We start from the raw sequence: 15,570 nt of genomic DNA, 5'->3' as shown, positions 1-15,570 counted from the left end.
GTGCACAGAAATAATTCAATGTACTGCTAATCACTTTAGAACTTGTAGTAATTTGTTTAATTAATTAACTTTAAAATGTGTGAGGATGCACCACAGATGTGCCCTGTTACCTGCAATAGTTAATGACTGTCCCAGATGAGTTGAATGGTTTCATTCAAAGCTTCCTAATTATTGCCGCATCTCGCCCGTACCACGTTTCACACTGTAGGAGTGCCAATTTGATTCTTAACCCCTCTCCTCTTGCATGTCTATCACAACAAAGGATTGCATTGAAAGTTTATCAATATTTAAATTAGTGTCAACCAATGTGATCATTTTTGTAAGAGTAAAATGTAGATTTTTTTAGTACTTCTCGTTACTGGAGCAGTCTTCTGGATGGTCTTTTCAACAACAACATATATTTTGTAATGGTTTATAATTTGTGCTGTGTTAGGTGAGGACTAATGGTGTATTCTGGGGAATTAATCAGACTATGTGGAATTAAATAGTTCATAGTATTTATTGATGCATTTTTATTTCTGTGTAGGTAGATAACCCAGTGTCAATTTTAACACAGGAAATGAGTAAACATTTCTTGCAGTCCAAAAGTGAAGCAGATAAATATAAGGTAAGTTGTTATGTCTGAAAAGTTGCACGGTCTAGAGATTTAGAGCACCATGAGGAATAATTTTTTTACACAATGTGGTTGGAATCTGGAATGCACAACCTCCTGATGTTGTAGAAGCTGGTTCAATTCAGAATTTCACAAGGGAATTTGATAAATATTTCATTAAAAGAATTGCAAGTCTATGGAGAAGACTTCATGGGTGGGGGATGGATGGATGGATGGAACATCTCTTGTTGAGAGTCAGCTTTGACACAATGGGCTGAAAGGTCTCCTGTAATGTAAATATGCCGTTATTCTGTGATTAAAATTTATTAGACCAAGGGACACACGCACACACACACCCCAAACACACGCACACACACACCCCAAACACACGCACACACACACCCCAAACACACATACACACACACACACACACACACTAGCTACCCCCTTGATATTGTATTAATATTATTAATTGCCTCCTTTTACCCCATCCCCGCCCTATTCACTGACACATAGCCCCAACCTCGCAGGCGCGTCTAGAGGGGGGGGGGGGGTAGAGAGAGGGGGCAGAGAAAGAGAGTGAGGGAGAGGGGGGATGGAGAGGGTGAGGGGAAGGTGGTGGGGAGGGCGAGGGGAAGGTGGTGGGGAGGGCGGAGGGGGAAGGTGGGGGGGGGGAAGAGAGAGTGAGGGCGGACTTGAACTCGGCAAGCGGGCGGCGCAGACACGGAGCGCTATCACGTACCGTTTTCACGCAAATAAAAAAACGCGCAAACCGTAGAGCACAAGATCAGAGTTTTTGCTATGTATAGATAGATAGGTTATTGCTTTCTGCATTCACTCAGCAAGAATTGTAATGTGAATAAACTCAAACATGTTTCTGTTAAGTTTTTCATGAAAGCCACTCAATTGGAACAAATGAGAGATGATTATTCCTACATCATGCGAAAAAAGGCCTTAACAAATGAGAAAATTGAAAAACAGGATGAAGTAAGGAAAATTAAATTTTAATTTTGTTTAATTAGCATTTAAATGTACTGCTTTTGTCTTTAAATCTGAATGATTCTCATGATTGTTGGATTATATAGATGGCCATAGGGCATGGAAATAGCCCTTTGGCACAGAATGTCTATCCTCGCCATCAAGTACTTGGTCAAACTATTCCCATTTGACCCAACTCATTATTTCCACCACCTTTCCCAATCACCTTCCACCCTCTGCTGTCAATCATCAGCAAATTACTACATAACTTGCTGGGTTTGACCCATGGAAAGAAACCAAATCACCCACAGTAAATCCAGACCATTACAGTGAGAACATCTAAAATTCCCGTGAATAGATACAAGGTTAGAACTGAACCTGGGTTTCTGACGTGCCATCACTGCTTAATTACTAAATGAAAATCTGAAATGAAAGAGATTCAACTACTTGTTGGGTAAATAACTTGATGAGGTTCCTTCCCAATGGGCCTCGCGGCAGAAGCCTTTACGCCGGGGTCCGGCTGCGAACCGGGAACCTGGCCAGAGGCCTTTATCGAGATGCCGTGGTCACGATGCCCTGAGGTCTTGGCGGATGGCTGAACCCGCCGGAGCTTGTTCAGCGCGGAACCGCTGGAGACTATATCGGAAGGTCGAAACCGGCGGAGAGGCTTTGCCGGGCGGCCAAACTCGCTTGGAGACTCCTTGGATGCGATCCCCCCCCTCCCGAAGTAACTAATTAGCTCATGAATTCTGTATATTTTACTAGACTTATTAAATAACACTTTAGAGCATGCACCAAGATTCTACCAACATGAATTTGAACTGAAATTAAAATTGCCAAACCTTTAGTTAGTTTCTGAAACTTGTGTTTTCTATGATTTCAATCTTTTTTTAAAAGAATCTATCGGAGTTAAAGGATCAGGTTAAGGAAAAGGAGGAGCGTTATAAAAGCCTTTCTTCACTGAATGAATTATTGGAAAAACTGGAGCAACTTAAGAATCAAATGGCCTGGGCTTTGGTGAGCATTTGAAGCACGATTTTATCTGTAAATTTTCATTGAAAGGGTTTCTAATTGTATGAAGGATTGCTGCATTGATGTGTCAACAGATGACAGGTGATAATGTTCTTGGTTGTGAATTAGTAAAAATGTTTCCCCACTCCGAACCTGATCAATATCTAATGACACAAAGTGCTAGAGTAATTCAGGAGGTCAGGCAACATCTCTGGAGAACATGGAGAGGTGGCGTTTTGAGTCGGGACACGTCTTCGTAGTAGGTGGGGGGGGGGGGGGAACAAAGTTTGGCAAATGATAGATGGATACCAGATGAGGGACATTTTTGATTGGCTGATGGTTGAACAAAGGTCAGAGATGAAAATGCAAAATGTGTGAGATGAGTTAAGGATAGAAAATGCTGAAAATGTGAAGCCAGGGGAAGGAATATAGGTAGAAGAGGAAGGGGAAAGGAAACATAACTACAAATCCAGGTGGGGCACAGGAGGGAAGGGGGTCCCCTGGCTCTCAGTAATACTTCTAGTTTCCCTCTCCCCTGACTATCTGAAGAAGGATCTCGACCCAAAACGTCACCTATTCCTTTTCTCCAGAGATGCGGCCTGAACCAGAGTTACTTTTGCATTTTGTGTCTATCGTCGGTGTAAACCAGCATCTGAAGATCCTTCATACACTTAATGTTCATACTGATGGGTTGTATGATACCACATTTGCATGTGTCCTCACTCTGGCAATGAAGTAGGTCCAAGACAAAGGTCATTATGGAAACAGGAATGGTTAACAACTGGCCGTTCCTTGATGGACTGAGTGCAAGTGTTTGGTGAAATGGTTATCTAGTCTACGCTTGGTCTCACTGATATAAAGGAGGACATATTGTATCTGGAAGGATCCATAGATGGAGGAGAGGAGGTATGGGGACTGGTGCTGCATCTTCTGCAGGTGCAGGGTAAAGTATTGGGGATGTGGTTTTGAGTGGAAAGGAATGAGTAAACCAAGGAGTTGTGGAGGGAGGGGTCTCTGTGGAAAGGGGGTGGGGGCGAGAAGATGGGACTATTGAATTCTTCAATTTTAGGTAACTCAGCTACAAAACACCCCCTGCCTTCTCCCCTTCTCTTCCCTGTATTTATTTAAAAATGCATTTTAGCCTAATGTTCTCTGCATAGTGATAAATGTGACGTGAGGAATTTATTTAGAGTAATATTGGGAAAAGCTGATATTTTAAAATCTTACATTGCAAGGTCATTGAAATTGAAAAGCAAATGCAGCCAATAAAGGATCATATTAAAGTTGAGGAAAGTCGTACTATCAAATATGATCAGAAAATAGAGGAATGGCAGGTGAGTTACTTTTCTATCCTTTCCTGTGTTAACAAATGCAAATGTTGATTATCGGAAGTGGTATCTTTTAATAATGTTTAAAGTTGATCCACATTTCTAAGTAACTGGCAAAACATGATAACTTGTTACAGACTTACGCAGTGCTTGGATTAGTTTTAATGGGGACATTTAATTCTTGAAGACACACATTTGATAGCCTTTGACAAACTGTCTCATTTTAATATACTAATGGAGATGCTTTCAACATAATTAGCTAACTGAAGATCTTCTGTACTATAGTTTCCTATGAATTTTATCTTGTAAGTTTCTGCAAGGTGATTTGTGAAAATTTATGAATTTTTAATTGACATTTAAGTATCTGAAAAATGAAAGTAAGCCTCTTTTTTTTTTCTTGTCATAGATCAAGGTGAATGAGACGGAAGAAAATTTTGAGGCAACCCAGAATCAATTACTGAAAATAACAGAGGAAGTTCAAATATTGCGACCACAGTGTACAACATTAAAAGAAGATGTGCAAGGAAATAATAAAACGTGCAAAGAATCCGAGGTTAATAGATTTAATGATGTGAACTGCAGATTTTTAGAAGTGTACATATACTAGAACTTTGTACTCAATTCTCTGAATATTGGTTGTTGCTGAAAAAATGGCACTACTGCAGCAGCATTTTGCAAAAAGTACAATAAAACAGAATCCAATATAAGAGTTCTGAATTTTCACAGATAAAAGAAACCGCACGAATCAGTGCTGCAAATGACAAGTTGCTGGTCCATTTAAATGGATTAGTGCTGTTGCAATTTACAGACAGCAATGGAGAATCCAACCATGTGGAGGATCGCACTTACAGGGAATACAGTGCTAGAAAACATAGTATCACCGGCTAGAGAGTGCTCCTGAGCTACCATTTATCTCATTGGAGACCCTTCGACTATGTTTAGTCGGCCTTTACTGAACTTTATCTTGCACTGAACGTTATTCCATTCATCCTGTATCTGTACACTGGACGTACACTGGCTCGATTGTAATCATGTATTGTATTTCCACTGACTGGATAGCATGCAGCAGAGTTTTTCACTGTACCTCAGTACACGTGCCAATAAACTAAACAACTCAGTAAAGAAAATCAAGCTTATGATACTGATATGCAATGATATTTTCCAAAACCAATTTTATTTGCATGTTTTCTGCACAGGCAACATTCCATCGCTACAGGACACAGCTGAAACAACTTGAGAAAGACCATGATCAGTTACAAAGGCGTATTAATGAACTGCGAAATAGGTCAGAACACTACTTTTATGGTCTTAGTGGAATAAGCAAATTCGGTATTCTGACATTGCATGCCCAGGTCATACGTCTACTAGCTATAAAGCAGTCTTGGCAACGGTGGTGGTGCATCTGCCTGTCGTGCCGGATTGGCCCCAGCAGCAACTCAACAGCAGGGAGAGGCAGAGCTGAGCTGGGGTTGGCGCTTCTCCGTGCTGGGCCTGGGGGCCGGTGTCCTGTTGGTCCGGATGTCTCCGGCCGCCCCCCCGGGCGAGGATGGCACACTTGAGTGGAGGGGGGGAAACCGGGGACTGCCAGTGACGGTTTGGCAGCGCTTGCGGGTCACCCCCGCCTGCTCGCCCGAATGTCTACCGAGGCAAAATATATCAAATGAAAAGCTGAAATCAAAAATTGAGAATGTTAAAAATATTTGAAGTGGGACAGTTTTTATTTTCTCGTATACAGATTGTGCCTGGCTTGCTTTTTCCAGCGTTTCCTAGTTCTCTACACTTCCATGACATTGCTTGCCTGTATCTGTCTCTTTATTTGGAATCTTTATCCATGCCTTTGACCCCTGAACTTCACTAAACCCCTACCCTAAAAGGTGTTCATAAGCAAAATACTCCAAATCTTGAAAATCTTGTGAAAAATTATTAGGTTGCAATTCACCACTTGTCCAGTATCATTTATGGAGAGGGAAATGAAGTGAATTTTATGGGTTAATGCTTTTGCATTACAGCAAAGTTGTGACCCTCTCACAATCTCATTATTTTGTACAATTGTATCACATTTAGTCTGCCAAAGCCGCTGTAAAATGGTTTAGGTCAGTTGTGTTTTATTAGGAGATGTGAAGCTAAAAATCGTATATGTAAAGGGACTGTCCCACTGTACGAGGTAATTCAAGAGTTCTCCCGAGTTTCCCCTAATTCGTACTCGGAGAATTACAGTAATAACCGTTTGTAGGTATTCGGGGCTCTCGTGAACATTTTTCACACTGTTGAAAAATCTTCAAGAGCTTACCGCGTTTCCCGAGTACCTGCCGTTAGCATTACGAGCTGCTAAGAGATGTCCCGAGCTCCGACGTACCCGCTACGTACATTCTACGTACTTTTTTTTTTTTTTGTTACATTGAAAAAAGATTAGAATAAGAAAAAGAAGTTAGATAGTAAAGGATAGAAAGATGTGAAATATATAGTGTGTGAAGAAAGAAAACGAGTAAATGAAGAAAGTTGAGAGAGAAAATAGAAAAGAAAATAAAATAAAAAAGAAAAGGAGATCATTATTTATAATCTTGACCAACCCTCGTCCAGTCCTGAAACATTTCTTTTACAATTGTGTTGCACCATATGATTCCAAAAAAACGACGAATGGAGACCAACTCGTTATGAATTGGTCTGATTTATCCATTAGGAGGAATCGCATTTCCTCAAGATGAGCTGTGTCCAACATACTTGCAATCCACATTTTAAGCGTTGGTATTGATGTACCCTTCCATAATTTAAGTATTAATTTTTTTGCTATTATTAAACCATAGTTAAGGAATAGATTTTGAGATGTGTTCAATTTATTCCCATCTTCCATTACGCCAAATATAATCATTTCAGTATTAGGTTCCATTCTTGTCTTGAATAATTTTGTAAATATTTCAAAAATATCATTCCAAAATCTATAAAGGAAACTAAGGAGTGTGTTATAGTTGCCTTTTGGGCTAGATATTTATCACAAGTGGCGGATATATTTGGATAAAATTTGTTCAATCTTGTTTTTGAATAATATAATCTATGTACAATTTTAAATTGAATTAGATTATGTCTTACATTAATTGAACATTTGTGAATATATATCAAGTATTTTTCCCATTTAACCTTCGTAATTTTTATCATTAGTTCCCGTTCCCACTCTTCTCTAAGTACCTCTGTCGATGGTAGGTCTATATTTAGAATACTATTATATAAATATGATATTAATTTTTGTGAGTCAGCTTCAATATTCATTGCTTCTTCCAATAAGTCAGGAGTTACTTTTTGATATCCTTGTATATATTTTTTCATGAAATCGCAGATCTGAAGATATTTAAAATATTGGTTGTTTTTCAATTTAAATTTTAATTGTAGTTGTTGGAATGATAGTAGGTTTCCCATTTCGTACATATCCCCGATCCTTCTAATTCCGAGACTTTCCCATTGGTTATATGTCTTATCAATAAGAGATGGTTTAAATAAAGGGTTATTCGCTATTGGCATTAACAGTGATAGATTTCTTAATTTTAAAGATAATTTTATTTGTTTCCAAATTCTTATTGTACCATATATAATTGGGTTCTTCTTATATATTGTGTTATTCAGTTTTTTGGGGGAGAAGAGGATCGTTCCTATATTACAAGGATGGCAATCCTCCTTCTCCATTTTTATCCATTCTGTCTGTTGGGTAGAACTATCCAACCAATAAATCATATTCTTAATATGCACTGCCCAGTAATAATACATAAAATTCGGAAGTGAAAGTCCCCCGACCTCTTTTGGTTTACACAAGTGTTTTTTTGTGATTCTATGTGATCTATAGTCCCAAATATAATTAGTAATATTAGAGTAATTTAAAAAAAAAATATTTTGGTATATATAGACTGAAATAGGTATAGTAATTGTGGTAGGAAGATCATTTTTATTGCATTTATTCTACCTAATAATGATAAGGGAAGTGTTTTCCAAAATTTAATCAGCGTATTAAGTTTATTTAATAAAGGTATGAAATTCGCGTTGAATAATGCTTTATATTTTCTAGTAATCTGAATACCCAAACATTTAAATTTTTCTGTTGCGATTTTAAAGGGGAACTTCAATAAGTGTGTAGGTTCTTGAGGTTTTAATGTCATGATTTCACTTTTATTCCAGTTTATTCTATATCCAGAAAAAGACCCAAATTCCTCTATTAAGTTTAATAAATTTGGTATGCTCGTTTGTGACTTTGTAATATATAAAAGTATATCGTCTGCATATAATGAGATTTTATTCTTTGAGTCCCTGGTATTATAGCCCTGAATATTCGGATGAATTCTTATACTTTCAGCCAGGGGTTCTATCATAAGGGCAAATAGCAGGGGTGATAGTGCACATCCCTGCCTATTACCCCTTGATAGTTGAAATTTTTGAGATAACATGTTATTAGTTAAAATTCTTGCCATCGGTTTATCATATAATAATTTTACCCATGTTATAAAATTCTCTCCCATATTAAATTTTTGTAGTACTTTATATAAGTATTGCCACTCTACCTGATCAAATGCTTTCTCTGCATCCAAATAAATAATTGATATATCTTCTTCCTCTACTTTATGCGAGTACATTATATTAAACAGGCGTCTCAGATTATTAAATGAGTATCTTTTGGGTATAAACCCCGTTTGATCAGGGTTTATCAATTTACTGATAATCTTCTTGCTAAAATCTTTGCTAAAATTTTCTGATCTGTATTTAAAAGTGATATAGCTCTGTACGAGCCCGGATCTTCTAAATCTTTATCTTTTTTTGGAATAAGCGTAATAGTTGATTCTGTTAGTGTTTCAGGTAGTTTGTTTTCTTTAAAAGCATGGGAGTATAAATTAAATAAATAAGGGGTCGTTATCTCATGAATTTTTTTATAAAATTCATTATTAAAACCATCTGGTCCCGGTGTCTTACCATTTTTCAGCGATTTTATTGTTTCACCTATTTCTTTGATTGTAATTTGAGCTCCTAGTTCCTCTTGTTCCAAAAGGTCCAGTATTGGAAGATTACAGTTATCTAGAAATTTTTTATTTTACTATCTTCTATTTTAATTTTAGATGTATATAAGTTTTGGTAAAATTGGGCAAATCTATTATTAATATCTTTAGGTAGTATTAGTAATTCACCTTTCTCTGATTTAATTTTGGTTATAGTATTTTCCTTTTCTTGTATTTTCAATTGGCGAGCTAAAAGCTTATGTGGTTTGTCACCAAACTCAAAATGTTCCTGTTTGTAATTTGGAATAGTCTTATTACTCTTGCCGATAAAATTCGATTAAGTTTAAATTCAGTAATATTATCTTATTGTGTTTATCTGTCGTGGAATCTTTGGCATTATCCAATTCTAACTGTCTGATTTCTTGTTCTAACAACAATTGTTCTGTCTTATTCTTTTTATTTTGAAAACTTTGATATGAAATTATAATTCCTCTCATAAATGCCTTAAAAGTTTCCCATAATAAAGAAGGCAAAGTACCTGGTATATCATTTGTATCCAAAAAAAGTTTCATTTGTTGTTTTAAATATTGATAGCCTTGCACGTCATTTAAAATATGTGTATTAAAAAAAAAAATTTACCCGGCATTCCCTCAAATTTTACTGAAAATGTCAACGGAGAGTGATCTGAGATACTACTAATGTGGTATGTTGGGTTGTTTGTATATGGCATTAATTTCATATCCACTAAAAAATAATCAATTCTTGAATAAGTTATATGTACCGAAGAGTAAAACGAGTATTCCCTTCCAACTGGATTAGCAGATCTCCATACATCTATTATATTAGTATTTTTTATATCTATATTACTAAAAGTCTGTTCTTGACCGGTTTTGGCCATCTGTGCTGCGATTTCCGAGAGAACGCCGCCACCTACGGCCATCATTTTTGGCCACCTTGCTCAGAGCCCCCTTCTGCCGCATGTGTGCCGAGGATTTTTCCCGACGATTAAAAATGACAAAGATATTAATGTTTTTACAAAATTCCCCATTCTCTCTGCTGCCCCCGCTGGCGGCAGGGGGGAGGGACTATAAAACCAGGAAGTGGTGTGCCTCACTCGCTCTTCAAGATGGAGGAAGGCAGAGGGTCACGTTTCTCTGAGCTGTGAATAACACTGAACACATGTCTACTCAAATGTAAGTGCCCTTAGTGGTTTAAAAATGCTTGCAGAATGTGTCTATTGGTTCTAAAGCTTGCAAAAAAATGTCTATTGGTTCTAAAGCTTGCAAAAAATGCCTCTATTGGTTCTAAAGCTTGCATAAAATGTCTATTTGTTCTAAAACTTGCGCAAAAAAAGTGTCTATTGGTTCTAAAGCTTGCAAAAAGTGTATCTATTGGTTCTAAAGCTTGCAAAAAATGTCTATTGGTTCTAAAGCTTGCAAAAAGTGTATCTATTGGTTCTAAAGTTTGCAAAAAAACGTCTATTGGTTCTAAAGCTTGCAAAAAATGTCTATTGGTTCTAAAGCTTGCAAAAAAATGTCTATTGGTTCTAAAGCTTGCAAAAAGTGTCTATTGGTTCTAAAGCTTGCAAAAAAAATGACTATTGGTTCTAAAGCTTGCAAAAAAAATGTCTATTGGTTCTAAAATGATTCATACTAGCGCTCCAGAAAGCCCCTCCCCCCCCCCCCCCTCCCCTGGTTGGCTTGGCTTGGGTGTGTCTTGAAATTGAAAGGCACTACTTACTGCAAATGGTGGCATGAAGTTGAAAGGCACTACTTACTGCAAATGGTGGCTTGGTTGCTTTGGCTTGAAGTTGAAAGGCACTACTTACTGCAAATGGTGGCTTGGTTGCTTTGGCTTGAAGTTGAAAGGCACTACTTACTGCAAATGATGGATTGGGTGTGGCTTGAAGTTGAAAGCCACTACTTACTGCAAATGGTGGCTTGGATGCAATGGCTTGAAGTTGAAAGGCATTACTTACTGCAAATGGTGGTATGAAGTTGAAAGGCACAACTTACTGCAAATGGTGGCTTGGGTGTGGCTTGAAGTTGAAAGATACCACTTACTGCAAATGGTGGCATGAAGTTGAAAGGCAGTACTTACTGCAAATGGTGGCTTGGGTGCTTTGGCTTGAAGTTAAAAGGCACTACTGTAAATGCACTTGCTTCCTGTTTGCACTGTATATTGATTTGAGATAAAACGCTACCACTTACGGCTGTGATTTTTGGCCATCTTACTCAGTCCCCCTCCGCTGAGCAGAGAATTCTTCCCATCAATGAAAAATAAAAGTGTTATTAGTTTTTTTTTAAATGTTGAGAATCTCTCTCCTGTCAATCACTCCATGAAAGCCACACCTTTTCCAGTGGGGGGGGGAGGGGTTATAAAACCTGGAAATGTGGGTGTGGCTCAGTCTCTGCAAGATGGAGGAGGGAGAGGTCACGACTCGCTGTCTTTAGTGGCTTTGCACCCTACTTCAAATGGTATGAAACTGCACTTGAATTTGGTGGCCTTGCACCCTGCTAGAAGTGGTAAGAAACTGCATTTGAATTTGGTGGCCTTATACCCTGCTTGAAGTAGAATTTCAAGGATTAGCCGTGAGTCAACTACCAGCCCACCAGCCGTGAGTGAGTGAGTTGCCAGCACAACAGGCTTGATTGACTGAGACGCCAGCCCAAGAATCCATTTGGCGCACAATTTGCATACTAGCCCTCTGGAAACCAGTCCCTTCAGCCCATAACACACATACTAGCGCTCCAGAAATCCCCCCCCCCCCCCCCAACTGGCCACCAATATTAGAATTGGTGGAGAGGTGGAATATTGCGTTGGATGACCAGCCCTCCTGTGTGATGCTGGGACCCAACGGGTCCCACTTAGTCTAGTATGTATTTAGAAGTTCGCTAGTCTTAGATTTTAAATTACTCTTCTTTTGTTTTGCTGATTTATCTAGATATGAATCTAAAACACAGTTAAAGTCCCCCCCCCTATTATCACATTTTGGTAATTAAACTGATATTATGTCAATAATTTTATCAAAAAATTGGGGGTTATCAAAATTCGGAGCATAAATATTTATCAAAGTTAGTGGGGTTGCATAAATTTCACCCGAAACTATAATATACCTTCCCTCTTTATCTGATATAGTATTCTTTAATTTAAAAGGAATACCTTTTCTAATAAGAATAGCTGTACCCCTAGATTTAGAAGTAAATGAGGAGTAGTATGTTTGGCCTATCCAATTCACCTTTAATCTCATTTGTGTTTGTTGTTTCATGTGTGTCTCCTGTAAAAACATTATGTCGCTTTTCAACGATTTTAGTTGGGCAATTCCTCCATTCTTTATTTGTCTATCGTCTTGCATTGTAAATCAAGGTAATATTCCTGAATCATATGGTGCAACCAAATACCTCAGAATTTTAGGAGTTGGGTGGTCATCCCGGTTTATTAGATTTATATTGCATCTCCTTCTTGTAAAGTGCCTTAGAAAAAGAAAGAAAGAATGTGTTATACAATTACTTTCAAAAAAATGAAACAGATAAAAATCTTGATTGTGCACATTCTACGTACTTACCACGAGTTTGATTTTTTTTTAAACTCGGGAGAGCTCTTGGATAAACTCATATAGTGGGACAGGCCCTTTAGTCTTACGCACTTAGCATGAAACGCTGTTGTAACAATTCTTTGTCTCGTACTAATCATGAGCTATACATTCAAAATAGTGTCAACCAGAGTTCTGAGGCTGATCTTAGAAAGCGACAAGAAAGAATTAACAACCTGCAAGACCAATTGAAAACACTGGAAGCACGAGAGACCAGTACCATACAGCAGTTGGAACAGTTTCAGCATGCAATCAACAAATCAAAAGATGAACATTATAAACTTGGGTTGGTAATTTTATTGATGTCACAAATGTACATGGCAACTCGTGTTATGGGGCTCTTTTACCATCGTTATTCATGATAAAATGGTCAACTGCTTGTTACATGACATTTGTATTATAAGCCTCCCAGTTTCTTTTGTGACCTTTTAACAATTTAAATGAAAACTCAATCTAAACATTGTCATGTGATCCAGTCAGAAAGGGTACAAATTATGTGACTTTATGGTAGAATTTGCTATACCATGTTGAAGTGCAAGCTTTCCACAATATTTGCTGTCTTGCATTGATTTAGTCTGGTATAATCCACCTGTCATTGTGAACACTTTATTATTAAGTGATTATAACATTTTCTATCTAAGGTACAATCCATGAGGTTTAAATTAAGAGTTTAACAAAATAAAATGTTGTTGACTACTGACATGTTGGAACAAAATGTATTGTTTAGAGTTAGATTTTTATCAGAACTTTATTTCTGTGTAACATGAGGTTCCAAAGTAAAATGATGTTAATGCTGAAAATAATAACTAAGAATAGAAAATGTTGGAAATACTCAGCAGGCCATATGTAAAATAATACAGCAACCATTGTATTAAGAGAATAAATTGGTCCATATATTCAGCCCATATTAGACAATAGACATATTCATGGTTCATATTTCCACCCACAACTTGGAGTCATAGAGGTATATGGCACCAAAACGGGCCCTTTGGTCCATTGTGTCCATGCTGATCAAGTTGGCATACTGATCCAATCCGCTTTCCCTGTATTTGGCCCATAGCCCTCTGATCCCTTCCAATCGATATATCTGGCCAAATGTATTTTTAAGGCCATAATTGTGTCCCCTTTGTTAGCTTCCTGGATTACGGAGTATTAGCTACAGGGTTGGACAGACTTGGATTGATTTCTCTGGAATAAAAGAGGTTGCAGGGAGACGACCTGTTAGAGTGATATGAAATTATGAGAGGCATATATAGTCCAGACAGTCTGAACCTTTTTCCCAGGATGGAAACAATCAAATACTAGAGAACATAGGTTTAAGGAGATGTGCATGACGTTTTTTGGGTGGTGAGTGCCTAGAACGTGCTGTTTGGGATGGTGGTTGAGTCAAATACCACAGTGGCATTAAGAGACTTTTGGTTAGTTACATGGAAGTGCAGGGAATGGAGGGATATGGATTATGTGCAGGTAGAATAGAGGTGGTCCTCGTGTCTTGTTTGGCATAGGAATTGTGGGTCAGAGGGCATATTCTTGTGTATTGTTTGATGTCCTATGTTCCCCTGGCACTTACACCAGGTACTGACTACCCTCAATAAAATGTCTTGAGGTCCCTCTTAAATCCCTCCCCTCTAGCCTTAAGCTTTCAGATTCTGGTTTTAGACCTCTACTCTGGTCACCTCTTTCAAAAAACAACTCAGGCAGATTTGTGACACATGACTTCCCACACACAAAGCCTTGCTGATTATCTCTAAACAATCCGTGCCTATCCAAATGCTAGTAGATTCTGTTCCTAAGAATCCCTGCCAACAATTTATCTCCACTGACATCAGATTCACCGGCCTCCAGTTCCTTGCCTTACTCTTGCTGCCCCAGTTGAATAACAGTACAACACTGGCCACCTTCCTGTCTTCCAGAGCTACATAATAATAATAATAATAAATTTTATATTTAATGGGCGCCTTTCATACAAAATCTCAAGGACACCTTACATAATTCGGAAAATAAAAACATATAATCGGAGTAAAACAAGTAATTAAAGACATCACAATGACACAAATTAAAAACAGAATTCAATCCAAAAACAGAAAATCAAAAACACAGTGTGATTAATGGCTAAAGTCGATGCAGATTTCGCTGCAAGAGCCTCCTGAACTTTTCCCAGTTCTGAGGCTACACTTGGTTAGGCCCTGGGGAATTGCCAACCTCAGTGCACATAAACCTTCAATACCTTCTCCTTGGCAATTCATCTATAATCTAAGACATTGCAAGTGCAAGTGGCCCCATATCAATCAAATGGAAAACTCTACTGCCAAGAAAGTAGCAAGTAGACCTATTTATTTGAATCAATTTCATTTTAAACGTATTTTAAAATATCCCATTTTTAATACCCTGTGTATATGTGAATTTTTGATGTCAAATACATTCACAAGTAATTATTTTAAACAGTATGGAGCAGGAGCTTGCCAAGTGACAAAGCCACCCTGGTAATACAAATGGCCACTGCAGCCAAAGACCCAATGCTTGATGCCAATGAGCTTGATGTCAACCTTCCAGTGTAAAGCCAACATCTAAAATCATGTTGGAACTGGGAGGCTGGTCTAAGCGCAGTGGTTTGGCAGAAGATAAATTTATCTTATAATAGGCTCACCTTGACACAACTGATTTTATATAGAAGTATTTGAACTTATGCATGTTATAATTGTGATTGTATATTCATAGACGAGAAGAACAGGATGCAAAAAATTCTGTTGAATCCAGAAAGAAGCAGCTGAACAACTTGAGAGCCAGCAGAACAAACCAGTTGAAAAGATTTGGAGAGAGTATTCCAGCATTACTGGAAGCAATAGAAGAAGCACATCGACAGGGTCGTTTCAAGAAGAAACCAATCGGCCCGTTAGGTAAATTCCAAACCTTTTGCCTTGCTCTAATTTAATTCAGATGCATTCGTGTGGGACATGTATTGTGTGATGAATCGAGATATGTGCCTCTGCAAGTAAGAACTTCATTATTCCATTTCACGACATGACAATAAACCACGCTTGACTCTTGCACTTTAGAAACAGTGGGAAATTAGGAAATGAGCCAATTAACTGGCTGTTA

At 38.0% G+C, this 15,570-nt stretch overlaps 1 protein-coding gene across 3 annotated transcripts in view; it reads left to right on the top strand.

Moving 5' to 3' along the window:
* The window catches only part of smc6 (structural maintenance of chromosomes 6), a 68,098-nt gene that overhangs the window by 25,543 nt on the left and 26,985 nt on the right, over positions 1–15,570 (top strand). For all 3 annotated transcript variants that reach the window (XM_033021560.1, XM_033021561.1, XM_033021562.1), the window contains 8 exons: positions 527–607; positions 1,478–1,579; positions 2,468–2,587; positions 3,817–3,915; positions 4,316–4,462; positions 5,106–5,194; positions 12,593–12,757; positions 15,190–15,368. In XM_033021560.1, coding sequence (XP_032877451.1) covers positions 527–607; positions 1,478–1,579; positions 2,468–2,587; positions 3,817–3,915; positions 4,316–4,462; positions 5,106–5,194; positions 12,593–12,757; positions 15,190–15,368 — 982 coding nt within the window. The remainder of the gene's footprint in view (positions 1–526; positions 608–1,477; positions 1,580–2,467; positions 2,588–3,816; positions 3,916–4,315; positions 4,463–5,105; positions 5,195–12,592; positions 12,758–15,189; positions 15,369–15,570) is intronic.

Source organism: Amblyraja radiata, chromosome 5 (assembly GCF_010909765.2).
Source record: "Amblyraja radiata isolate CabotCenter1 chromosome 5, sAmbRad1.1.pri, whole genome shotgun sequence".
NCBI classification, from domain to species: Eukaryota; Metazoa; Chordata; class Chondrichthyes; order Rajiformes; family Rajidae; genus Amblyraja; species Amblyraja radiata.
This window is presented reverse-complemented; position numbering and strand designations above follow the sequence as displayed.